Genomic DNA, 26705 nt, shown 5'->3' on the forward strand with positions numbered 1-26705 from the left:
TAACTGCAGACTGTATGTAATATAATGTTAACTGGAAGAAAAACTAAGTCCATTCATAAGTAAAATATGGATAAACAAACTACAAAATTTTAATAAAAATTTCCTTCTAGATACTAGCTTTTGATCATAAACAAACTTCTGTCCATGTTTGGTACAAATCCAGGATAGTTTAAGAAAGTTATTAAAATTTTTAAAACTTTAACCACAGAGTGAATGTAATGTTAACTGGCAGAAAAACTAAGTCCATTTATAAGTAAAATACTGAAAAACATGATTTTTTTTTTAAATTTACTTCTGGATACTATCTTATGATCATAAACAAGCTTCTGTCCAAGTTTGGTAGAAATCCATGATAGTTTGAGAAAGTTATTAAAATTCTAAAAACTTTAACCAAAGAGTGAATGTAATGTTTCCTGGCAGAAAAACTAAGTCCATTTATAAGTAAAATATGGAAAAACAGGAATTTTTTTTTACAAAATTTACTTCTGGATACTATCTTATGATCATAAACAAGCTTCTGTCCAAGTTTGGTAGAAATCCAGGATAGGTTAAGAAAGTTATTAAAATTTCAAAAACTTTAACCACAGAGTGAATATTTGTGGACGCCGACGGAATGTAAAATCGCTATGTCTCGCTTTTTCGACAAAAGTCGACGGCTCGACAAAAATGTATATATAAACAGAGAACTGTTCTGGACAGTTAATGAACGTAAATCCGTAACAAATAGACTGTTAATCGTAACACCGTAATTTTCGTCCAAAATTCGTAACAATTACGGGAAAATCATAATGGTTGGCATCTATGCTGACATGACTGAAAGCAGCAGTACATAAATCTTCAAACAAGTTGGAAAACTTTCTGGAAATAAAAAAAAATTGGGGGAATCCTCCTTGATATTTCACGAACAATCCCTATATATGGTACATTGTAGTAGAAAATTTGGGAAATGTTTATTGAAATATTACACAGTCTGTCATAAACATTATAGGACTAAACACATTTTTTCTAGAGGTTATTGATGTGTAAACTGGGGCGATTAACTCACAAACTGAATAAAGTTTGTGAGACAGCGACCCAGTTTACACATCAATAACCTCTAGAGAAAATGTGTTTAATCCTTATAATTCTTAACCCAAACATTTGCAATTTTTAATTAGCATTTTTTTGGTACATTGGCTACTATTTACCATCAAATGCACAATTGACATTTCGTAACTAAGGAGTAAGCCGCCATATTGACATTCTGAAATCCATTAATGTTCGATTAATGCAATAGAATCTAAAATAAAATAACACCTACCTCAAAAACTTCATTTTAATGAGATATTATATTTATTAACATTTGAAGCGTACAAGAAATGGAATAATCTTCATCTTGAGATTTTTCATTCGTATGACGTCAAGTTTTCCCATGACAGGAAAAAATGCTAAGGGACCCATCCAATTCAAGTATATGTAGATTTGCTAGCGCTCGTCACTTTCGTAATTTACGAAACTGTTTTCAAAATGACGAAAGTATTTCAAATCAATTTCGTCACTTAAATTTGGAAAGTGTAAAAATATTTTCGCATGAAAAATACTATTATTCTACCTGTCTACATGTTTCTGCCAAGTTTATGACCCTCAGCTAATTAACATTTACAACAGGTGTTATAAAGTTGTGATGACAGCTAATCCGCTTATCGCCATCGGATGGGTCACTAATCCGGTTAATTATTTTCCCCAGTAAAATTAGTCAGTCTGCATTTTAATTTCAATATTTCTCAAGGCCAACGACCACAATTTGCAGTTCGCTTTTCGTAGTTTCGTCATTTGAACAAAATTGTTTTCCCCTGGACAATTCGCTTTTTAATAGACGTATTTACACTTGTATGCAAATTTGTCCGCCATTACGTAAAAATCACACAGGTTCCCGTAAACTTTGACATCATAATTCAAAACATTTGACGTCACAATTAAAAAGTGATTGTTCTCTGACGTCAAAAGGTGATTTGGAGTATATCTAAGGTCATTTGGAGGCAAAATATAGCTAAATACCAAAAGTGTAAATACGTTTATTTCAATATTTCTAAAACGATCATAACTTGCAGTTCATTTGTCGTAGTTTCGTCAGATGATCGTATTTTCGTAAAATTTGATATAAAACGTTCAATTTCGATTAAAAAGATAGAACTTTATTCAAAACGTTCAGAAATGTTTTCACATTAAAAACTTCCATCATCATCAACGAGTCAAACAGGTGCTTCCTTTACAATATACTGCGCATGCATGAAAGTATTCCTATGAATTTAAAGACACTAAAACGTAAAATACGAAATAAATTTAGTGCCAAAATAAATGAGAGAGACAAATATAGTTCTTACTCAGCAAATTGAAATAAAAAAAATTTATAATTTCCTGCCTTTTTTTAAACACGAATCAGTCCATAGATGAATCCGGATTCATTCTGAATTTATTATCTACTTGTCACTTCCCGTTTACATTTCATTTGAAAATCGAAAGTATACATGATCAATAGACTATTTTCATATTACCGACTTTTGACTCCGGATTATAGAATAAAATAGAATAGAATATTTTTATTTCCAAAATTACAGGGCCCATAAAGGGCATAAAATCAGATACAATTGATTTACATAATTGGTAACAACAACAATAATAGTCACTTGAAAATATATATTTAGTATATTAGCATTGGTCAGAATCAGAGCCAAAAACCACATATATATTGTGAATAAAAGAATAAAATTACGTTATATGCATTCATTCTCAAATCATTTACTTGACTTAGTGTCAATATGCATACCTGATCTCCTTAATTCAAAACAGTCACAAATATAACAGCCCAGTTTTTCCATAAGAGTTACATTTTCTTGAGTCAAGAGCCATAAAAATTTAGAAGATTTATTTAAATTTTTAAAATTATAAAAATTGTCAGATATGTATTGAAAAAAGTCTTCCCTTTGAGTATCATAAAGAGGACATTCAAACAAAAAATGAAGCTCATCTTCAACTTTACCAAGTGAGCAATTTGAACAAAGACGCTCTTTCTATATATTTTTTTGAATATCTGTCTGTCTCAATTTTTAAAGAGTGAGCACTTATTCTAAAATTTACAAATTGACTGTCTTTTTTTAAATCCTGTAGTTCTAAATATTTTTCTTTTTTAAAACAATTATTTATAGAAAAATAAGTACCAAGCTTTCATTTTTCAGAGTTAATTGTTTGATACTTCAGCCTATTCCAAAATGTTAAATAACTTTCACATAGTTTATTTTTAACATACTGACATAAACAACCAATTGATTGGTCAAAATTTGGTAATTCAATCTCTCTCTGAATATAATCTATACTAGAGTACCATGTATTTACATTAGAAATATGTAATTGTTTACAACATATGAATGCATCAAATAATAATCCTTCTTTCAAACCTTCCAGTCTATGACAATATTTTAACATTGATAAAATTATAGTAAAATAAATAGGAAATCTACCAAGCTCTGACATCACAGCTATGTTACTGGACTTTCTGTTTACACCAAGAATATATTTCATAAATTTGTTATGAACTTTTTTTAGAAGAATCCTGACCAAAAACTTTTTCCAATATATAATCATTATCTTTTTTACAAGCAGCTGAATCAGTACGAAACATTCCCCATATTTCACTGCCATATAATAGTATGGTTTAATTGTGTGATCATAAAGATGTAAAAAAGTGGCAATACTAGGGTTAGATGATAAATAAGCATCTCTGCAGCTTAAAACATGCTTTTAAAGATTTGTTGTATAATTCATCTTTACACTGCTTGAATATACCACTAGATGTAAATGTGATTCCAAGATATCTATACAATTTTGCACATTCTATCTTTTTACCTCCAAAATGTAAACAGCATTTTAAAAATTTTCCTGGCTTGTAATTTGTCGACTGGTTACCTTGGACATCATGGTACCAAGTCAGGTAAGAGCAAGCTAAAGAATAAAACCAAGCTTTCAATCGGTACAACTTTTGGGGAAAATTACCTGCTAAACATTTTTTTCCACTACAAAATCATCGGAAAACAGTAAACTTTCCCCTCAAATTACACCGATTATATGTTTGATTTTACTTATTTTGGTTGCTCTTACTTGACCGTGTACCATGATGTCCAAGGTAACCAGTCGACAAATTATATAATCCGGAGTCAAAAGTCGGTAATATGAAAATAGTCTATTCTCAATTAATTTACAATTTACAGTTATCAAATGGTTATTAGAATCGTTCCATGTGAATTTGTACAAATCCTTGGTTCCAACTTTATAGAAATTAATTCAAAATATCGATTTTAACGTCTTATAAGGATAATGATTATGCAGTGTAATAGTCTTACAAAGTTCAACAAGTTCATTTATACTGTGATTCCTGGTTTTGATAAAAAGGGACCCAACTTTAGTTGATCAGGAATGTCCCCTGAAACTAATTGAAGTAAAATTTTGAACTAGATTTTCAGATCTTATATCTTAATCTTCATATTTAAGTGACACATCAGTCAAATCATGCAATTAGTCCTTCAAAGTCTGACAAAGATGTATAGTTAGTAATATACATACATCCTTGGTCCCTAGCTGTTACCCAAAATAATGTTGATTTTCATCTCACGCAAAAGTGACTAAAGCCCTCAAAATCCTAGCTTAAACCCTGGATATGCAAATCATATAAGAATTATGATCGAAAATACTAATAATATTTTTGTTCATAAAACCTTCAATTATAGAAAAACTTCTCATAGATACTAGACTTTTAATTTTGTACGCCAGATGCCTGTTTCTTAGAATAAGGACTCATTAGAGATGGTTGAATCAAAATTTTTTAAATGACAAAATCAGGTACGGAGTTGAAGGGCACTGAAGATCCTCATTGGGGATCTCTTTAGGTTATTGTACTTACAATATCAGCCATCAGTGGATCTTCAGGATTTGGTTCTGCCATTAATAACTGTATACTGGTTAACACTGTACTGATGTTTAAACATGGCTTCCATGCCCCCTATAACAAAAAAAATAACACTGTACTGATGTTTAAACATGGCTTCCATGCCCCCTATAACAATAAAAATAACACTGTACTGATGTTTAAACATGGCTTCCATGCCACTATAACAATAAAAATAACACTGTACTGATGTTTAAACATGGCTTCCATGCCCCCTATAACAATAAAAATATTTAAACTGTATACACTTTTATCATGATTATCATAATACTATTAACCCTTTTACTAACAGCCGCCCCAACAGAAGTTACTATGAGATAATGGCTTTCCTGGCTTTTTTAACAAGTTGGAGAACTTCATATTTGATATAAAAAAATCTTATCTGTAGTTATGTATGTCTTTATTTTATTCACTTATACCATGGACACAGTTTTGTTTATAAATGTTTAAAAAAAAAATTGTCAGCTAAAAATCAAATCTGCTAATTCTATGCATTGCAATTGCTCTTTCCTGAAAATATATTTGAACCTTTTCAGTTCAAGTGCAAAATTGTATTTTTTCTATTATTTGTTATTTCAAAAGAACAAGGAGTCCAAACATGTTACTTAAATAGGATAGAATTTAATAGTTTTTTTCAGATCCAATTAATTAGTACATGTATCACCTCAGTGATTTCTTTGCAGCATACCAGTCTCTTGTGCGTATGTTGTATTTGGTATTTGCTGCTTCTACACAATACATAATCATTTAGGAGTGAGAACAGACTGGTCAGCTCAAAGACAGAATAATGTGTCTAGGTAGGGTGACGTGTCTTCCTGTAGTATATTGAAGAACACAAAAAGTTGTTTACAAAAACTCTAGCTGGCTTTAAATGAATCATTGTAAAACAGGAAGGTTTAAACATCTAGAAATGTTAGAAACCACCATTTACCAACTTGCAATATGTGAGTGCACGTGGGAACTGGAATAGTAAAATTGAGAATCGAAATGGGGTATGTGTCAAAGAGACAACAACCCGACCATAAAGTAGAAAACAGCTGAAGGCAACCAATGGGTATAGCCAGAATATGTTTGATCCATATCATTTCCACTACCAGAAATACAATTTTAACATATGCTGATTTGTCAAGTCATTCAAACGTTTTATGGGCTAACTGGATCCCTGCATCTTTGAACTGATAAAGTAAGTTTTCTTTATTCTTATGTACATAATCCAACACTGCCTAAAGAAATATATTTATTTCATCATTTATCGAAGCAGTCATAAGGAAGTTATCCCCATTAGAATATTCATCCTCTAGCTCATCACAATGACTTCAAATAATGCCACCTAAAACCAAACACTTTGACGGAAAGACAAAGATAACATAGTGATTGGAATCACGCGTATTGGCACTTGTAAACTCACAGATGTGGCAAGTGATAATTTCATATAAAGTTGGTGTAAAAACATGTATGAAGGAAGGATGTTTTAGAGTACTAGTTCATCAACTACAATCTACAGAATACACTATGAAAATTGTTTACCTATAGAGTATTGTTTAACTTTGTGTATAACATAAGGCCAAATAAAATAGTGTGTGTGGTTCCAGTTACATCTAAAAAAAAAAAGTTAGGGTAGGTAGGGAAGGATTTTTTTTTTTTTAATATTTTTTTTTTACATTGAGCAGTCAGCATGGTCAGGGATACAACTCTATAGGGTTATTACAGAAAAATAACATACATTTGTTATTGTGGACTAAAAAATCAAAGAACTGTGATAACATATGTATGTTACATGTTTCAAAGGGACAATATACATCACTAGTGTAGTTAAAATACATATAAGTTCTATTGATATTACTATTGTCTTTATGTATACTTTAACTATAGAAAGAAATAACAGTTCATAGTTTGCCAATTTTGTATAGTACACCTATATGTTATTACAGAAAAAATATGCCTGTAATAACTTAAGGGTGTTATCATAGATTCTCTATATCACTCTGAAGCATTTTCTCAGACATACATCATGCTTAATTACAATGTATTTTAATTCATTGTAAGAAATAATGACCAGAGCATGTAATGAAGTTCTGCGCAAGCTTCCCAGTAATTCCCAAGTGTCTCATATAATAGGTTACATTCCTTTAATAACTAAGCTATGTTATTACAGCTAATTTTATCCCTTAAATGCCTTGTCTCATTGATTTACCATGGTTAATCAAAAATGTATTATTTTAATTAAAAAATTAATTATAAAGGCTATGCATTTAGTTTCTGCGCAAAGTCTCAAGAGTTCCCTAGAGCCATTATAAATTTAAATATTTTTGATCTATTTTACAAATAACAAACATATGTTATTGCAGATTAAGAAAATTTAAGGAATAAAGAGTAGACAACTCATGAAAGTATCTGTAATAACACACACAAGTTATTTTCTGTAATAACCCTATAGAGTTATATCTCTGACTGTTGAGTGGGAGCAACTTTCTGACTTTAACAGTGCTTAATGAACAAGAGGCTCTCAAGAGCCTGAATCGCTCACCTGTAATTTTTTGCTTAAATCTTTCATCAATGATTATTTTTGCTTTTCAATATATATTAATGACTGGCTTAAAAATTCCATTTAAATGTTCTTTGTACAAATGTTGTATCTGTCATATTTTCTTCAAAAGCAAAAAAAAGCATTTTTACCCCTATGTTCCATTTTAGCCATAGTGGCTAATGTTTCTTGACATACAAGGAAATAAAATACAAAATTTATACAAGATACTCTGAAACTCATTCAGCCCAAGTTTGGCTGAAATTGATTCAGCAGTTTCAAAGGAGAAGATTTTTTAAGGTAAGCAAACTAGATATACAAATTGTGAAAAATTGTCTTTAAAGGGCAATAAACTCCTTAAGGGGTCAATTGACAATTTTGGTCATATAAAACTTATTTGTAGATCTTACTTTGCTGAACATTTTTGCTATTTACAGTTTTTCTTTATCTATAACAGTATAATAATATTCAAGAAAATAACCAAAAACTGCAAAATAACTCATCAATTCAGGGGCAAAAACCTAAAATCAGATACCCAATTTAGCTGATAATTTCAGAGTAGGGAGACCTTAACCCAATGAATACTTTAATTTCTTGTCTGATTTCCTCTAAATGATTTAGTTTTTGAGAGATAAGTCGAAAACTGCATATTACCCTATGTTCTATCTTTATAGCCATGGCAACCATGTTTTCTAAGGAAACAGAAAATAAAACACAAACTTTATTCTAGATACCCTAAGCATCATTCAGCTTAAGTTTGGTTGGAATTGGTTCAGTAGTTTCAGAGGAGAAGATTTTTTAAGTTGGAAAAACATGATAAACAAATTGTGTAACATTGTCCTTAAAGGGCAATAACTCCTTAAGGGGTCAATTGACAATTTTGATCATATAAACTTATTTGTAGATCTTACTTTGCTGAACATTTTTGCAGTTTACAGTTTATCTTTATCATTAATTATATTCAAGATAATAACCGAAAACTGTAAAATTTCATTAAAATTACCAATTTAGTGGCAGCAACCCAACAATGGGTTATAAGATTCATCTGAAATTTCATGGCTGAAAGAACTTGACCTAATGAACATTTGTACCTCCATCAGATTTGCTCTAAATGCTTTAGTGTTTGAGATACAAGCCAAAAACTGCAATTTACCCCTATGTTCTATTTTTAGCCATGGCGGCCATGTTTTTTGAAGAAACAGAAAATAAAACACACACTTTATTTTATATACCCTAAGGATCATTCAGCTAAAGTTTGGTTGGCATTGGTTCAGTAGTTTCAGAGGAGAAGATTTTTTAAAGTTAGAAAACATGATAAACAAATTGTGTAAAATTGTCCTTAAAGGGCAATAACTCCTTAAGGGGTCAATTGACAATTTTAGTCATATAAACTTATTTGTAGATCTTACTTTGCTGAACATTCTTGCTGTTTACAGTTTATCTTTATCATTAATATAATATTCAAAATAATAACCAAAAACTGCAAAATTTCCTTAAAATTACCAATTTAGTGGCAGCAACCCAACAATGGGTTATTAGATTAATCTGAAAATTTCAGGGCTGATAGAACTTACCTAATGAACACTTCTACCCAATGTCAGATTTGCTCTAAATGCTTTGGTTTTTGAGATATAAGCCAAAAAAACTGCATTTTACCCCTATGTTCTATTTTTCGCCATGGCGGCCATGTTTTTTGACGAAACAGAAAATAAAACCCAAAATTTATTCTAGATACCTTAAGGATCATTCAGCTTAAGCTTGGTTGGAATTGGTTCAGTAGTTTCAAAGGAGAAGATGTTTGAAATAGTTTACACCGGACTGACGACGACAGACGCCAAGTGATGGCAAAAGCTCACCGTTCCAAAGGAACGGAGAGCTAAAAATGACAAAAAAATCTTTAAGGTAGGCTATTATTAAGACTAAAAGGTAAGGTAGGTAGGGTAACTGGAAACACTCATATATTTTTATTTGGCCTAAATGAAAAATTACCTTGGGAGGCATTTTCAATGTATCTAGACAAATTCTTCCCCCTGTATCTATATTGGGATGGTAGATAGGGGTCACAAACCGAACTTTCGGGGGTTCAAAAGGATACCTGAAATAAAGAAATATAAGATTTAAATGTATGGTTTTGTCACAACAACAAAACTCATTACATGTATGATCTTTTGCTGTCCAATTAATAAAATATAAAAAGTAAAGGAACTAAAATTTTACATCTAGCACGTACATGAAGTAGATTCCTTGAAATAATTGTGTCTATTCTAATGCAATCTGTTTGTAACAATAATTTTCATTGGACGTTGACAAACATTTTAAAGGGTTAGATTCTTCATTACCAGTCTGTACATGTAACTAAGAAATTAAAGCCACCATTTTGAATTTTGAAATTTATTTTTTTTGTATGTAATTTCTCCATAAAGAAACAAGGAAGTCACATTTTGTACCTCAAAATCTTCTTTTTGTCAATATTGAAACCATTCAGAAGCGTACGAAAAATATTAATATGTCTCATGTTTTTATTTGACATCGGGATTATACATATGACGTCCCATTTTTAGATACCAAATTTAAAGATGAAGCAACAGTTTTGCAGACTTTTTCATTAATGGCATTTCCCATACATGTAATACTATGCAGCAATGTGATAATACAATGTATATATTGATGCACAACCATATAAAGCAAAAGGTCTTGTAAAAGATTTGCTTTGAAAAACAAGACATATTGACAAAACCAATATGTCTTGCTACATACATAGTTGCTTGTGCAGCAATATTTGTTGACCCTTTCAGAGCATATTAGTTCATTTTAAGCTTTAGACATGTTAGATGGTGTTAGTATTGTACAATTTAAATCACTAAGGATTTTTGAACATGTTGAAGGCAAGTCCAGGGACTCGTCATTTTTGGCCATGGTGAGTCCAACAGTCAGAAGATATTTTATTGCGATATAATTTATCATTTGAGTCTCTAATAGAGCAATGAAATGAGATTAAGTTCACATTACTTTTAAATTTTGCTATAAAATGATAAGTGTTTACAGTTTATACAAAATATTTCAATCTTGATGCATCTTTGGACTCACCAGTTTTGAAAATGGTGAGTCCAGACAAATTTTCATGAGTCCAGGACTCATGGACTTGCCTTAGTGAGAACCCTGAATTACTAACTTAATTATCAATTATACACAGAGTAAATCATGAATGCAGGTTTTAATTTTTTTGTGAATCTCATTTTTTGCATATACATCATGTACCATGAGTACATAGAAATATATATATATAAAAACATTGCAATCATTTCTGAATTAACAATAGCACATCACAAAATCTAACCTTTCAGGAATCTGGATCTCCAGTGTAAAAATACCATTATGGTAAGGCGTCCCCTCTCCACCTAGAATTTCTGAAATTGGAATGAACAAAGTTGAGTGTGAGCAGCATCATTTTAAACATTACTACAATCTACATGTATTAGTCATATTACATGTATTAGTTTTTCCTAGATTAACTTAAAATTATAACTGCATGCATATAAAGTGTTGTTGTCTGTTTGACACATTCCCCATGTCACTTTTTATGTTATCTATTATTGTTAAGGGCTATGATGTTTGGCTGTTTTCACTTTTTGCTGGGCTTATGTCATATTGCATACAGTACATGTATGTCTAACAAATGACATGAATGTTTTAGCTCATCATTCAATATATTTAATGAAAAGGTCTTCTTGGTTTGGCAAGATATTCCTACATTTTCCTTCAGGAAGTTGAACTTGAGATTTATATTATTCATAATTTCGTCAGAGGACACTGCTGGCTCCAGCATTTATTTATTTGCATACAAATTTGTTGGCTTTGTCTTTAGGCGTCTACACACCTTTTTGTGGGGAAAAGCACTAAGTGTGTATCTATTATCAACTGCCTTACCTAAAACAAAAGAAATGAGTTGCCTTTGCGACATCTTCAGTCACATTTATGCTATATAATTAAAATAGTCTGAGATTGCTTGGACATCAAACAGCTGTTTTGATGACGGCCCCAGCTTGTCTGGCTAAACAGTTGTTTGACCTCAGAGCAATCTCACACTATAATTAAAAAAGTTGTCTGCATGGGTAGAACAGAAGTTGATATGACATCTGGTTCCCTTTTTGGAGGCAATGATGAGCTTCAACATCTATCTGGGAACCAGCGGTATTTCGACCAATGGGAACCAGGGTAATAAAACGAGCACAGATGGACTTGTTTACACTGATCAAGAAAGTTAAACAAATAAAACAAACGTTCTTTTCAATGATCTTTGATTTATACACTTATTTTTTTTGGTTGTCAGATAAATAGCAGGCGGTTAACTACAAAATATCCGTTAATTTTTGTAGCTACCGGCTTCTATTGAAAGCACTGGGAGAAAAGTTACATGTGGGTACACATTTACATGTACAAGCAACAAGGTACACAGTAAACATGTAAATGCAGCTTTATCAATGTTTGTGATGTGCCTATTTGTCTTGATACCAATCTGTTTTTTCTCTGGGGCTGATTTGTCTCAGTGCCAAAAACTCTAGAATTCTATAATTCATAACCTATCAGTGTGAACTGGGGTAACACGAATGACAGAATAACACCGTTATTATCCAAATAACACTTGTAATGACCGAATAACACTTGAAATTTTAATATTAGCACATTTGGTAACTTTTAAACATTGATTATTAAATAATATTATATTATAAGTGTATCAGTCAAGGATATAACTCTATAGGGTTATTAGAGAAAAATAACATACATTTGTATTGTGGACTAAAAAATCAAAGAACTGTGATAACATATGTATGTTACATGTTTCAAAGGAACAATATACATAGGGTTATTAGAGAAAAATAACATACATTTGTATTGTGGACTAAAAAATCAAAGAACTGTGATAACATATGTATGTTACATGTTTCAAAGGAACAATATACATCATTAGTTTTGTTAAAATGTATACAAGTTCTATTTATATTACTATTGTCTTTATGTATACTTAACTATAGACAGATATAACAGTTCATAGTTTGCCAATCATGCATAGTACACCTATGTTATTACAGAAAAAATATGCCTGTAATAACTAAAGGGTGTTATTACAGCTTCTCTAAATCACTCCAAAGCATTTGCTCAGACTTACATCATGCTTAATTACAATGTATTTTAATTTATTGTAAGAAATAATGATCAGAGCATGTAATGATGTTCTGCGCAAGCTTCTCAGTAATTCCCAAGTGTCTCATATAATAAGTTACATGCCTTTAATAACTAAGCCTTGTTATTACAGCTAAGATTATCCCTTAAAAGCCTTGTCTCATTGATTAACCATGGTTAATGAAAAATGTATTAATTTAATTCAAAAATTAGTTATCAAGACTATGCATTTAGTTTCTGCGCAAAGTTTCTAGAGTTCCCTAGAGCCCACTAAAAATTAAAATATTTATGATTTATTTTACTAATAACAAACATATGTTATTACAGATTTAGAAAATTTAAGGATTAAAGAGTAGACAACTCATGAAAGTATATGTAATAATACATGTAAGATATTTCCTGTAATAACCCAATAGAGTTGTATCCCTGACTGTGTATTTTATAACTTAAAAATGATTAACAGAAAGCAGGTAAGTTCATAAAGATCGTTTTAAATTTAGTGTGTACATCCAACATGGCGACCATTGTGATTTCCTTGGTCACAATGTTGGATGTACACCAGGGCTGCCAAGTCTCACCCATTTGGCGAATTTAGCGTGAGACTCACGCATTTTCATGCTTATAAGCCGGCATTTTCCTTTGATCTATTGTTTTTTTGTCTTTGATCTTTACGATTTTGGCCAAATTTAGGTGGAGTGACAATGTGGAATGTTCAGACGTATGTAATGGGGTATGTTTCTAGCTTCTTGAGTTCTTCAGTTTAATTTAATTAAAAAAATATAGGGAATAAGTGAATTACGCGCTTGTAACAGATCTATCCTTTCATCCTTGGACCAGCAGGATATTCCATATGGTGGAGATTTAGATAACATTTCTAGTTCCTTTTTCATTCTCCCTGATCTTTGCATATTGTTGAGTTTTCGTAAAAATTGCAAAAATCAAACAACCCGCTATTTTTTTACCGGAAGTTCAATTATTTATAACTAAAATTAGAAACAAATACGGAGCAAGACGCTAGTCATTTCGTACCTTTCAAACTCGACATTCTTACGTACTCAACAGTTCCTTTCGTACCCATGATCAAAACCATTTCATAAACTTAATTACATAAATCATCATATATTTGTGAATCGTTGAATATATTTATATGTATAATGTGATCTATATCGGGAGGGGGTCTAAAACATATAGACCCAAGAGACTATATATACTTTGCCGGCTCCGACAAAATAGCCTCTTGTGTGCTATATCACCGGCTCCGGAAAAATAGCGATTTATATAGTCATGCTATTTGCCGGTCTTCAAGTATTTCAGATTTTTCTTCAGACTATATGATTTTTTTTATTGAAACTCAAAGTCAGCGGTTGATGACAGTCTGGTGATAGAGGAGGAACACGTAGAAACCCGCGATGAAATGGTTAACGTTTCAATTTCATGTCCAGACAAACAAGTGCAGTGCTATATCTAGTGAAAAAGAAAAATAGAAAATTACCTTTTCTTTGTGTTCAGTGTTTACAGGTGAGGTTATATTTTGTCACTAGATTTCAGTGGCGGATCCAGAAATTTTCATAAGTGGGGGCCCACTGACTGCCTGAGGGGGCCCCCGCTCCAGTCATGCTTCAGTGATTCCCTATATAATCAACCAAATTTTTCCCACAAAACGGGGGGCGGGCAAAAGTGATGCAGACGCAAATAACATGAATAACATACTTATTTTTCTATAAGTGTTATGCGCAGTTCATGTCTGCATTGGCAGCATCTTTCTTGTGCAAGACAAAAAAAAATGCACCAAAAGAAAGGCTCTAGTTTGTAACACTTATAAAGTATTTTGAGGTGGTTGAATATTACTTTTGATTTAAAAACCTATAGGATATTTTGATTGATTTTTTTAGTTAAAATGTCGATTTTAATATGCATGCTTTGCTTTTTTTTAAAAAGACATATTTGTTAGAGACTTCTTATAAATGTAAAATATCAATCTAAATATGCATGCTTTGCTTAGGTATAAATGTTTTAATGAAAGGCATATTTTTTTTATATATTTTTCTATCAAACTGCATGTTTCTGTATTTTTTCTATTCTTTAATAATATACTGAAAATCCGAAATTAAGACCGACAAAACAGCAAAACTCTATAAAAATCGCTATTTAACCGGAGACGGCAAAACAGCGTTAAGGAGGCTATTTTGCCGGAGCCGGTAAAATAGTACCTTAATTAAAGGCTATTTTGCCGGAGCCGGTAAAATAGTACCTTAGAGGCTATTTTGCCGGAGCCGGCAAAACAGCCACTGCTTTTTCTTTAGTACCATGTTCACTGCTGTTTCAGGCTTCTTTTTTCTTTTTTTCTAGGGGGGGGGGGGGGGGGGGGCATTTTTCTCTATACTTTATTTTTGCCCATTATTTTCTATGTTTGCTCATTACTATGATTATCTGTCCTCTAGATCTATTCTGAAAACCCTACCCATGCAGACTTTCACTGCTTATATTATTGTTTTCAAGTTGTGTCACTATCAGATAATGTATATGCATGTATATATACATGTATATATGTTAAACCACTGAATATGAAATTATGAAATGTGATACGTATGATTGCCTGGGGCTACTATGTATTGTGTAATAGTTGTGTTGTCATGAAAGGGAGGCTGGATGGGGTGTAATAAACAAAAAGTGCAGAGAAAATAGAAAAAAAAAAAAAATAGAGAAAAAAGTAAAAAAACAAATGAATGGACAATAATGACACCAATAAGAGTACAGAAATGCCCATTACCGTCAGGAATCAAACTACCATATCGGTAACCAATTGCGTCAAATCATGTGAATCGTCAAAATCAGTCGATTTTTTTTATCGTCATAAATTAAAGAAAATGTACATGTTATCGTCATGTACCAAAATTTACCGTTAATGTCATTTGGCATGATTTTTTATCGTTATTCTTCATGAAAGTACCCCTATTACGACCCTCAATAATGTGGTGCAAAAATACAAAAATAGAGAAAAAGGAACAAAAGATATAAATAATAGAGAAAATGACCTAAAAAATCAAAGAATACATAAATGAATGACCCCACCCAGACCCTCATGAAATAGAAGTTTTAATAAAATTGTTCTAAAAAAATATATTTTCCACCGGAAGAAATATTGCAGTTTTTGTTACTGACTGAAAAAATAGATTGTTTGTTCAAACAAGAACAGATATTACATATTAATATGGCATTGCATTGCTTATAACGAGTTTCCAAGGAAACCTCTGTTAGGCGCAAAAAATATACGTTGACATTCGTCCAGCTACTAATCCATAGTAATCATCGATACTTGATTTTAACTTAGATGACAATACAAAATAAATTTAAATCACCCCATTTATAGCGCTAAAATCATATTTATAACACTAAAAGCGTGTCGTACTTTTAAACTGTTTACACTGGTAACCAGTGACATGGAAAAGGCTGAGAGTTTGATAAAGTCACGAAAAAGCAACGACGTTTCATACATTGTGTTTGAAAATAGATCCTCAACTGTGGCCAGTGTGTTTTGGCACGATTTTGATGGGAGAAAGGTAAAATTCTGTCAACTTCAGAATAAAGGAACGTATAGCCAATATAAAGTCAAAACATTTGTCGGACATCCATGGTCGGTTGAAGATTCTGACACTGGAGTAAGCTTGCGAATCGACAATCGGCCTGTGTTCTATCCGTATTCAAATCCAAATAAGCATGCAAAGGTTTACATAGATGACATAACTAAAAACAGAGGTATATGCTTATTAGTCACAAATAACTTTTTACTTTCAGTTTTTAATATTGTATTGTAATGCAACACTTGAATTAGGTTAGTTATTTATATCTTATCGCTTCTTAATTCCAGTAATTCATTCAATGGTCTGGGACCTAATATAAAAATTATAGATAAGATATATTTTATTACCAATTAAGGGCAAATATATATAGAGAGAGATAAACATTGATTAGCATAGATACATACAATTTAAGTACACAATTACGATATAATTAGACTGTAAAAAAATGTATATATACAGTTCGCCAAAAGTTAAGCACCACCTATTTTTATTGCATCGAAATTTTTTTCATTTAAAAAAATCAGTTAATCCTCGAAAAAGAGAAAATATTCATGTAGCAATTTTGCTAACATATACCATAAACAAACCATAGACTTAAGTTTGTTCACGTATGCAGGTTCTATGCATTTGAAATTTGCGTGAAATAGTGAAAATTACACAAATCAGAAACGGAATTTAAGTTTCACTGTGATTTTATTTTTTACAACAATTAATCACCCAATATCATTAAAAGTCTCTACAAATAATCTTTGGTATGTTCGGCAAATTTAATGTCAATATTTGAGTCAATAGGATGTGTACGTAACACCCTCTCTTCCGGTACAGTTCCATAACACGGAGTCTCATACTCTGTACAAGCCTTCTGAACTTTAGTTGAGCAAATGTATTCCATTCAGCAACAATTGCGCTTCTTAAATCGCTAAGATTTTGCAAAGGTGGATCTCTGCGATTGAGATTTCTGCCAATGGCATCCCAGACATGTTCGATAGGGTTCATGTCTGGAGACATGGAAGGCCAAAAGATAGTGTCAATGGCTTCTTGCTCTTTGTACTCTTTGTACTCGGTTACAATCCTTGCCCTGTGTGGTCTAGCATTGTCGTACATGCATAAGGCGGGTCTTGAAGCAAGTGGAGGATTATCAAAATGAGGGACTACAATGTTTCTAAGCACCAAATCCCTGTATGTCTGTCCGTTCATGTTACCCTGCAGAATATGCATACCCACCTTACAACAGTATGAGAAGAAACCCCATGCTGTAACACCACCAGCAACGTATGCAGTCGTTAGGCAAATGTTGTTTTGGTCATTAGCAGTTTTATTTCCACGACAAACTCGTATTCTGCCGTCTATTGGTCGTAACAGAAACTGACTCTCATTTGACCAATGAACATTTTGCCAGCTTCTCATGTTCCAGCGTCGATGGTCATTAGCCCTTTGAAACCTGATTATACGGTGCCTGGCTGTTAGGGCAGGTCTCTTGACAACACGACGTGCTCTTAGGTAGCCTCTATGAAGTTGACGGACCAATGTTCGAACACTAACATGACCATCTTGACGCCAGTGGTGTCTAAGTTGTGGGGCAGGAGTAAATGGGTTGGCTTTAGCACAACCAATAAGGAGTCTGTCATCACGATCGGTAGTTAAACGGGGTCTTCCGGACCTTGGTCTATCATTTACAGTTCCTGTGTCAACATGACGTTGTAAAAATCTGACAATGACGGTGTTTTTAACATTGAAATGGTTACCTATGCAACTAGTGCTCATACCGGCATTTAACATGTCAATTGCTTGTCAAGGTTCAGTCACATATAACTTACCCCTTGCCATATTTCACAGTGACTTGGTGAAGGTCAAATTTCACCAGTGCGCGGGACAGTAGGAAGATGATTTAAATTTAAGGCATCGAAACAGTGTATTCGAAAAAGTGCAGATGACCATTAATAAAAAAATTGCTTGGCGTGTTTATCGGAGTTTATTTTTTTTTTGTCGTAATGAATTTTCTTAGTGTATGTTATAGGTAATTCATAACACCAAATATAAATATTTTTTTCGCAATAGTTAAAAAAATATTGCCAGTTATATTTAGGTGGTGCTTAACTTTTGGCGGACTGTATATATAAAATATCTGATCATAATTGGGTTTCAGGATCACAGGGACTCAGATCGCTGATTAAAAAAAAATTCAATGTTTTTCAAATCTTTTTTTCGTATTTAATTCCAGTCTATTTGTATTACATTATTCACGTTTTTAACGTTGGCATCAATATTTCTTTGTTTTCTAGCAATGTGCAGTTTACTCTCCATATCTGAACACTGAAAAAAAACATTTGAAAAACATTCATTTCCCGTTTGAATTTGTTTTACACTAGTCATTTTTGGGGCCCTTTATAGCTTGCTGTTCGGTGTGAGCCAAGGCTCCGTGTTGAAGACCGTACTTTGACCTATAATGGTTTACTTTTACAAATTGTGACTTGGATGGATAGTTGTCTCATTGGCACTCATACCACATCTTCTTATATCTATAAACAAAATTTTAATCTGCTAACCGAGTCCTTGTGTCCAGGATAGGTGTCACACAATTGGCATTTACTTCTTCTCTGAAGCACCGTACTTGAGATCACCCAACTTTTCAATGGGGCCACTCGATCGGGTCGGATTCATTTTTTTTTATTTCATGTGTATTTTTTATGGAATAGTATACTGCTATATTAATTATGACCCATTTATTATATGGTCAACATTAATCGAAAACAAGCACCACATAATAATAACCAGTGCCCTAAAAAAGTTAATAATAATTTCTTTAATTTTGTTGTATAGAAAAGCTGTACATGGACATATATATTGTGTCGACTGACATCAGGTCGGTACACTTCTGAGGAGAGGAAGGACCTCTTTTTCTAGATGTCGGGATTAAACCTTTATTTTTGCAAAAATTCTGGATTGGGCTTTAATTTTCGCTGAAATTCGGGATTTATACTTATCAGGATCCGGGAATTAATGATTATTTTTTTCGGGATCCGGAAAAGAATGCTTAATTTTATTGGGGGGGAATTCGGAACTACAACCCCTCCTACCGCCCCTCACCTCTGTTTTGCTCCCAGATGTATTTGTCCCACACTTTGTTTATACGCAACTATTTGAAACTATATGCAAAAAAGCATTTCTCAATGGTCGATCAGCAGACGACAATTATTATTAAAAGATGAGTAAAAGGCAACCATAAACCATTAGATGTATGAACGATGACTTACAGCTAGATGTCTGCAAATATATAATTTTATTTATATCACAGGTCATTGTTAGATCTAGCTGTGGACTGGAAAAGGTTCTATATATCATTTGAGACCTTTTTTAGATCCTCTTTTATAAATCCATTTGCAATTTTTTTATGTTTATTTAATTTTTTGACAGATCCGGGAACCAATAGCGGTTTGCAGTCATTTGTAGACGCAAAAGGTAAAACAAGTTATTGTACATTTTGTAAGATAGTAACTCCAACGCCGTATTGGTCAAATTGCATCGAGTTCCCAAATTGCGCCTATTTTGCAAAAAAAGGTGACTGAAATCTGATACGTTTTTTTAGAGACTAAAACAGCTTGTACTTTCATAATTTGCCAGTATGCAAGTCTTTCAACATAACTAAATGTACAGTTAATTCAGAATTTTTTAGCGAATTTTAGCGAGATTTTTCTTAATCAATGCGAATATATTTACATATCTGTATGCAGATTTTCCACACTTATTTCTTACAAAATGTATTTACAATCATGGACTAATGTCAAATTGTTCTAAAAATGCGGAGAAATAAAACAAAACATCTGTTATTCGATTTTTATGGTTGTGAAGTATAATATCAGAAACATACAAACCAATATGACAGACAGCAACCATGCAACGATAACCACTTAATAACAGGCACCTATATGTATTTATATATTTCTCTGTTTTGAATATTCTTGCATTTATTTTCACGAAATGTGCCATTTTAGCGGTATTTTTAACATTGCCATATAAGCGGGAGGTTTGGCTAGCCATAAAACCAGGTTCAACCCACCATTTTTTCTTAAAATGTCCTGTACCAAGTCAGGGATATGGCAGTTGTTATCACATAGTCCGTTTCTATGTATGTTGGCGTTTGTTTTTGTAGCAGTTCAGTGTTTCTGTTCCGTTTTGTTTCCTCTTATAGTTGATGTGTTTCCCTTAGTTTTGGTTTGTGACCCGGATTTGTTTCAGTTAAATCGATTTATGACTGTTGAACAGCGGTATACATTGTACTACTATTGCCATCATTTAATATTTATTTATGTATTTATTAATGAAATGCACATTTATACTATTTATACTCAGAGGGAGTGAAGGCATATAAACAATACAATACAAATATATACACAATTATAAAATATCAAACATCAAATATACCGGTAGTAAATAAAAAAAGTAATAATATTTAGGCATGTGTTGTGTCCACTCTCCTCGGTGCAAATGACTTTTTAATGAACGGAACAGTAAGCTGCATAATATCAAATGAACATAGAAGTAATTGTAATCTATCTTTTTTTTCAAAAATCCTGGACAAATATCATTTATATCTTTTTCTAGCTGTTTTGATAAAGAATTATTAATTGTACATGCTAAGAAAATGTGCGCTCAAGACTTAGTCCCCTGGCGTATACTGCAGTGGTGAAATAGTACAAAATATAAATCAAACTGCATACAGAAATCATTAGGAAACGACCATTTAACTTCATAGGGGGAGGGGGGGGGGGGGGGGGGGGGGGGGGGTTATGATTTTTTCCTAAAAAAATATTCTGATCCCAAATTTGATGAAAAAAAATATTGTGGTCAAGCAGATGACCAAAAAAATATTCTGAATCCAGATTTTCCCCATACCTGATAGTGTTAAATTTTGAAAAAAATAATTGATTGATAGCGTCGAAAAACTAAAAAAAAATGTTCGCGCTGACTCAGACAAAAAACCATAACCCCCCCCCCCCCCCCCCCCCGGTCCCCCCTCCCCCTAGAAGTTAAATGGTTGTTCTCTTAGGAAACGGCTTAATTGACTCATCAGATCAACACAAGGCACACAAAAAACAACAAAAAGACAGGAAACACTTATTACCAATGGAATAGTACGCCTTATATGACCCAATCGATGTGTTAGCCCGTGTCACCGTCCCACAATTTTCCGTTCTCTAACTTTAGTTTGCCTCAACCAAATATTATATAACTCATACACAATGCTTATTATCACAAAACACAGATTAAGTGTGAATTTGGGTGGCGTCACTTCTACCGTTCCCGAGTCCATTTATAAGCAGGGGCACCATCTGTGTCCCATTTTTAGCTCACCTGGCCCATAGGGCCAAGTGAGCTTTTCTCATCACTTGGCGTCCGTCGTCGTCGTCCGTCGTAATCGTCCGTCGTCGTCGTTAACCTTTTACATTTTGAACTTCTCCTAGAGTACCACTGAATGGAATGAAACCAAACATGGCATGAATGTTCCTTATGAGGTGCTGACCAAGTGTACTTACTCTGTAGCTGATCCATCATCCAAGATGGCCGCCAGCGGGGGACTTCGTTTAACATAGGACCCTATATATGGACAATACATACAAATGTATTCTTTTAGAGAACCTCTGAGTGGAATGAAACCAAACATGGCATGAATGTTCCTTATGAGGCGGTGACCAAGTGTTGTTACTTTGAAGCCGATCCATCATCCAAGATGGCCGCCAGAGGGGGACTTAGTTTAACATAGGACCCTATGGGAAATACATACACATGTATTCTTTTAAAGAACCACTATATGGAATGAAACCAAACATGGCATGAATGTTCCTTATGGGGTGCTGACCAAGTGTTGTAACTTTGTAGGCGATCAATTATCCAAGATGGCCGCCAGCGGGGGACTTCGTTTAACATAGGACCCTATGGACAATACATACAAATGTCTCCTTTTAGAGAACCACTGAATGGAATAAAACCAAACATGGCATGTATGTTCCTTATGAGGTGCTGACCAAGTGTTGTTACTTTGAAGCCGATCCATCATCCAAGATGGCCGCCAGAGAGGACTTAGTTTAACATTGGACCCTATAGGAAATACATACACATGTCTTGTTTTAGAGAACCACTGAATGGAATGCAACCAAATATGGCAAGAATGTTTCTTATGAGGTGCTGACCAAGTGTTGTTACTTTGAAGCCGATCCATCATCCAAGATGGCCGCCAGAGATGGACTTAGTTTAACATTGGACCCTATGGGAAATACATACAAATGTCTTCTTTTAGAGGACCACTAAATGGAACCAAACATGGCATGAATGTTCCTTATGAGGTGGTGACCAAGTGTTGTTACTTTGTAGCCAAACCATCATCCAAGATGGCCGCCAGTTGGGACTTAGTTTAACATAGGACCCTATGGGAAATACATACAAACGTTTTCTTTTAGAGAACCACTGAATGGAATGAAACCAAACATGGCATGAATGTTCCTAATGAGGTGCTGACCAAGTGTTGTTACTTTCTAGCTCATCAATCATCCAAGATGGCTGCCAGCGCGGAACTTAGTTTAACATAGGAACCTATGGACAATACATACAAATGTCTTCTTTTAGAGAACCACTGAATGGGATGAAACCAAACATGACACGAATGTTTCTTATGAGGTGCTGACCAATTGTTGTTACTTTGTAGCAAATTCATCAACCAAGGTGGCTGCCAACGGAGGATTTAGTTTAACAAAGAACCGTATGGGAAATTTATACAAATGTCTTCTTCTAGAAAACCGCTTAATGGATTGAAACCAAACATGGTATAAATGTTTCTTTTGAGGTGTTGACCAAGTGTTGTTACTTTGTAGCTGATTTGTCATCCAAGATGGCTGCTAGCAGGGGGAGTAAGTTTAACATAGGACCCTATAGGAAATACATACAAATGTTTTCTTCTAGAGAACCACTGAATAGAATGAAACCAAACACGGCATGAATGTTCCTAATGAGGTGCTGACCAAGTGTTGTTACTTTGTAGCCAAACCATCATCCAAGATGGCCGCCAGCAGGGGACTTAGTTTAACATAAGACTCTATGGGAAATACATACAAATGCTTCTTCTGGAGGATCACTGAATGGAATGAAACCAAACATGGGATAAATGTTCCTTATGAGGTGCTGATGAAGATCTTAATACATGTATCTTTATAGATTGAGATATAAGTTGTAAACTGCAAAAATATCAAGACAAGAAGATCTACACACAAGTCAACATGAACAAAATTGTCAATTGATATCTTGTTGGAGTTATTGTCCTAATAAAGTCATTTTCTACAATTTCAATGAATTTATTGGTAATTTCTGTAAGCTTTACAAAAGTCTTCTGCTTTTGATTAAATTACGGGGCCAATATTAAACTAAATTTGGCCTCAATCATTATTAGGGTATCTGTTATGATTTTAATCTATTTTTACATGATTTCCAAAATCAAAGTAGAATCAGGTGAGCGACACAGGCTCTTGAGAGCCTCTATTTTTTTGTTAAAGAAGACGCATTTTCTAACCAATCGCAAACTCTGTAATAAAGTCAAAAGACTGTATCACTTGAATATGCTGATGTATCTGAAGAAGACTCACACGTCACAAGTTAACGACATACTATGTATATGAGTGTGTGGATGGGGGTTTACAGAATGAAGAATAATGGGCAAAAAATAAAGAGTAGAGAAAAATGGACCAAAATAATAAAGAATAGAGACTAATGAGGTGCTAAGATATAAAGAATAGAGAATAATGGTCAAAAAGTATAAAGAATAGAGAAAAATGGCCTAAAATATTAAGGAAATACAGAAATGAAGGACCCCATCCAGACCCTCATATATAGTGTCCTGAAATTTTTTACATACATGTGCTACCAGAAATTGAATTACAGATATCGATAATTAAAATTATCTACCCCCTCCAAGAATATCAAAGGGTTGTCCCCTCAAACTTTGATCTACCGGTATCGAATAAACCAATAAAGTGAGAAGGTTGCGGAAAAAGTTATAAATAGCCAAGCTCGGAAGTGACTGTCATTTAGGAATAAAATATCTTTGAAATAAGCTTTTTCTTTTGAGGAAATAGTTCAAAAGAAAATCACAGTGCGTATCCCGCGTATTTTGAAAATTTGGAGAACATAAAAATTATGAAGTTTTAGATTAAAGATTTAAAACAGTGGGTTAAGTGTTAGATTGTATTCATTCTCTCATAATTAAATAATTATATTGACCACTTGCAATTGTTTTTAAGATGTAGCGACCCATAAAGTAAGAGAGGGTTAGGACCGGAAAAGGGGTTCATTAAAAGGCCCTTATATTTATTATACTATGTACGCCTTTTCAGAAATCTGAAACACACACAAATGATTTTGACAATTAAGAACGTTCATTTACATCAATTGGCTATTGAAGAATGTGTATAATTTTGGATCATTTTCTATTTCAGCATGTCCAATATGGGTTCGGAAGAAACTAGCGAAATGAAGAGATCACAATGTAATGGATATGTGAACTTTGACCTTTGAGCGTCCGGAATTATTTTAAACAATTTCACAATGACAGCCATCTGATCATGCAGCATATTTGTTATTCACGTGCAAGTTTCTCGCGTGACAGGATATATGAATCATTTTTCTTGCATTTTTTATTGTTTATATTTTCTAATAGTGCCATATAATTATATATACAATATTAGGCCAATGTGAAAAACAATCTACTTGACTTAAATGTGTACGAAGCTAAGAAACTATGGAAGGAAGAGGATTAAATAAAAATGATTTTTTCTACATTGACCTCTTATTATTTTTATACTGCTGCAGCTAAAATTGTTACATTTATGAAAATGAATGTTAACAAGAATATCACTAATTTTCCATCCATTAACCAACACCAGATTGTGAAGGAACGTGACGGAACATGAAATCGAAATTGCACGAAATATCCCTTTGTTACTACATCTATATATAATATTAGTTATAAGTCTAAATTGAAAACAACGTTCAAACCTATGATTGCATTGGATGTTACACAGTGTGATAGTAACCTAATACAATATACATAGTATATGGGGTCAATAAATTCCATATGGGGTGAGAGCGAAGCTCGAATCCCATATGGAATTTAATTTAACTAACCCCATATCTATCGTATTCAGTCACTAGAACACTATGTAACTAATATTATCTCACCTCCTTTACATTTTCTAGGAATATCATTGGTTAAAAACGACCGCGTGGAGACCGTGTATATTTGATATGGGGTAGGAGGCGTGGTTTATTTTAGTACACGGTTAGTAGTGGTGTTACGTCCTTTTATAAAAACAACACAGCGTTGAGGGAAAATATGAAACGTTTCACCCGGACAACAGATGAAGAAATTGATGATGAACGATTGAAATAAATGCAGAAATCACATTTAAAGCTAATAAGTTGTTATTGTTGGCATTTTTTTTTTGTATAGACCAATGGAAGAAGTTCTTTACATTGAAGACTTGATCACTTTGATAGACCACTAGTCTTAAATGCCACATGTTAAGATAGTCGGTAGGATAAATTAAATTTGATTCACAGTGTGAAAGATAAGGACAACGGTAAGTGTTCTACATGTTCTATGAGGTTGCATTTCCACAAATGACACATTGAAAGAAGTGTTTATAATGTAACACCACTTGTGAAATAGGCTGCCTGTCCAAGTTAGGAGCCTGTAGTTCTGTGGTTGTCGTTGGTTCATGTCTGTCATATTTGTTTTTTCGTAAATTGTTTTGTTATAGATTAGGCAATTAGTTTTCTCGGTTGAATTTTTTCATATTTGTCATGTCGGGGCCTTTTATAGCTGACTTTATGGTATGGATTTTTCTCATTGTTGAAGGCCGTACGGTTGCCTATAATTACTCTCATCCACTTCATTTGAACTTTGGTGGATAGTTGTCTCATTGGCAATCATACCACATCTCCGTATTTTTATATTTTTATATTTAACACATGATGTGCATGTATGCCATTGTATGCCATAGTTGTAACACGTTGACTATAAATCAATAAGATATTTGCAGAAGTAAGTTTTGGGGTTATTTCCCCCCATTAGGAATACTAACGGTTGATGTGCATTTCTCCGCTCTAAATCAGCTATTTATAGATTTGTAAGAAGTTGTTGGCGACAATTTTGCATGCTGAGCTCACTTTTGATCGTTTCTGGAACGGGTTTTCAGAAAACACAACAACAACAAAAAAACGATAGCAGAAAAGAAAATGTCCGATTTCAAAAAGTCAACTTTGTTACTTTAATTGGGGGACAAAAGAAAACAACTTGTACGTAGGACAAACAGTATTTGTGTTTATTTATAAAAAGAACTAATATGATAAGTGTTGTGGTACGTTCGCTGAAATGAATTAAATAAGGTTTGTTTTC

At 33.2% G+C, this 26705-nt stretch overlaps 1 protein-coding gene and 1 long non-coding RNA gene across 6 annotated transcripts in view; one reads left to right on the forward strand and one right to left on the reverse strand.

The window, feature by feature from the left end:
• Positions 1 to 13667, reverse strand: part of LOC127705050 (ubiquitin-conjugating enzyme E2 T-like) — a 240236-nt gene extending 226569 nt beyond the window's left edge. For 4 of the 5 annotated variants that reach the window (XR_007983617.1, XM_052209321.1, XM_052209319.1 and 1 more), the window contains exons 1-4: positions 13483 to 13667; positions 10840 to 10909; positions 9492 to 9597; positions 4934 to 5032 (exon numbers count right to left, since the gene is read on the reverse strand). Coding sequence is in view for 4 of the 5 variants with exons in the window: in XM_052209321.1 (XP_052065281.1) it covers positions 4934 to 5032; positions 9492 to 9597; positions 10840 to 10909; positions 13483 to 13591 (384 nt within the window). In the remaining variant the exon portion in view is untranslated. The remainder of the gene's footprint in view (positions 1 to 4933; positions 5033 to 9491; positions 9598 to 10839; positions 10910 to 13482) is intronic. The other variant, XM_052209322.1, reaches the window with a different exon arrangement.
• A 2424-nt stretch (positions 13668 to 16091) lies between these two features.
• On the forward strand, positions 16092 to 25221 carry LOC127705052 (uncharacterized). Its single transcript, XR_007983618.1, has 3 exons — positions 16092 to 16439; positions 19679 to 19723; positions 24745 to 25221. It is a non-coding gene; the product is annotated as an uncharacterized LOC127705052 (long non-coding RNA).
• Positions 25222 to 26705: the final 1484 nt, after the last annotated feature.

The sequence above is a fragment of the Mytilus californianus genome, unplaced genomic scaffold (assembly GCF_021869535.1).
Source record: "Mytilus californianus isolate M0D057914Y unplaced genomic scaffold, xbMytCali1.0.p SCAF_6, whole genome shotgun sequence".
NCBI classification, from domain to species: domain Eukaryota; kingdom Metazoa; phylum Mollusca; class Bivalvia; order Mytilida; family Mytilidae; genus Mytilus; species Mytilus californianus.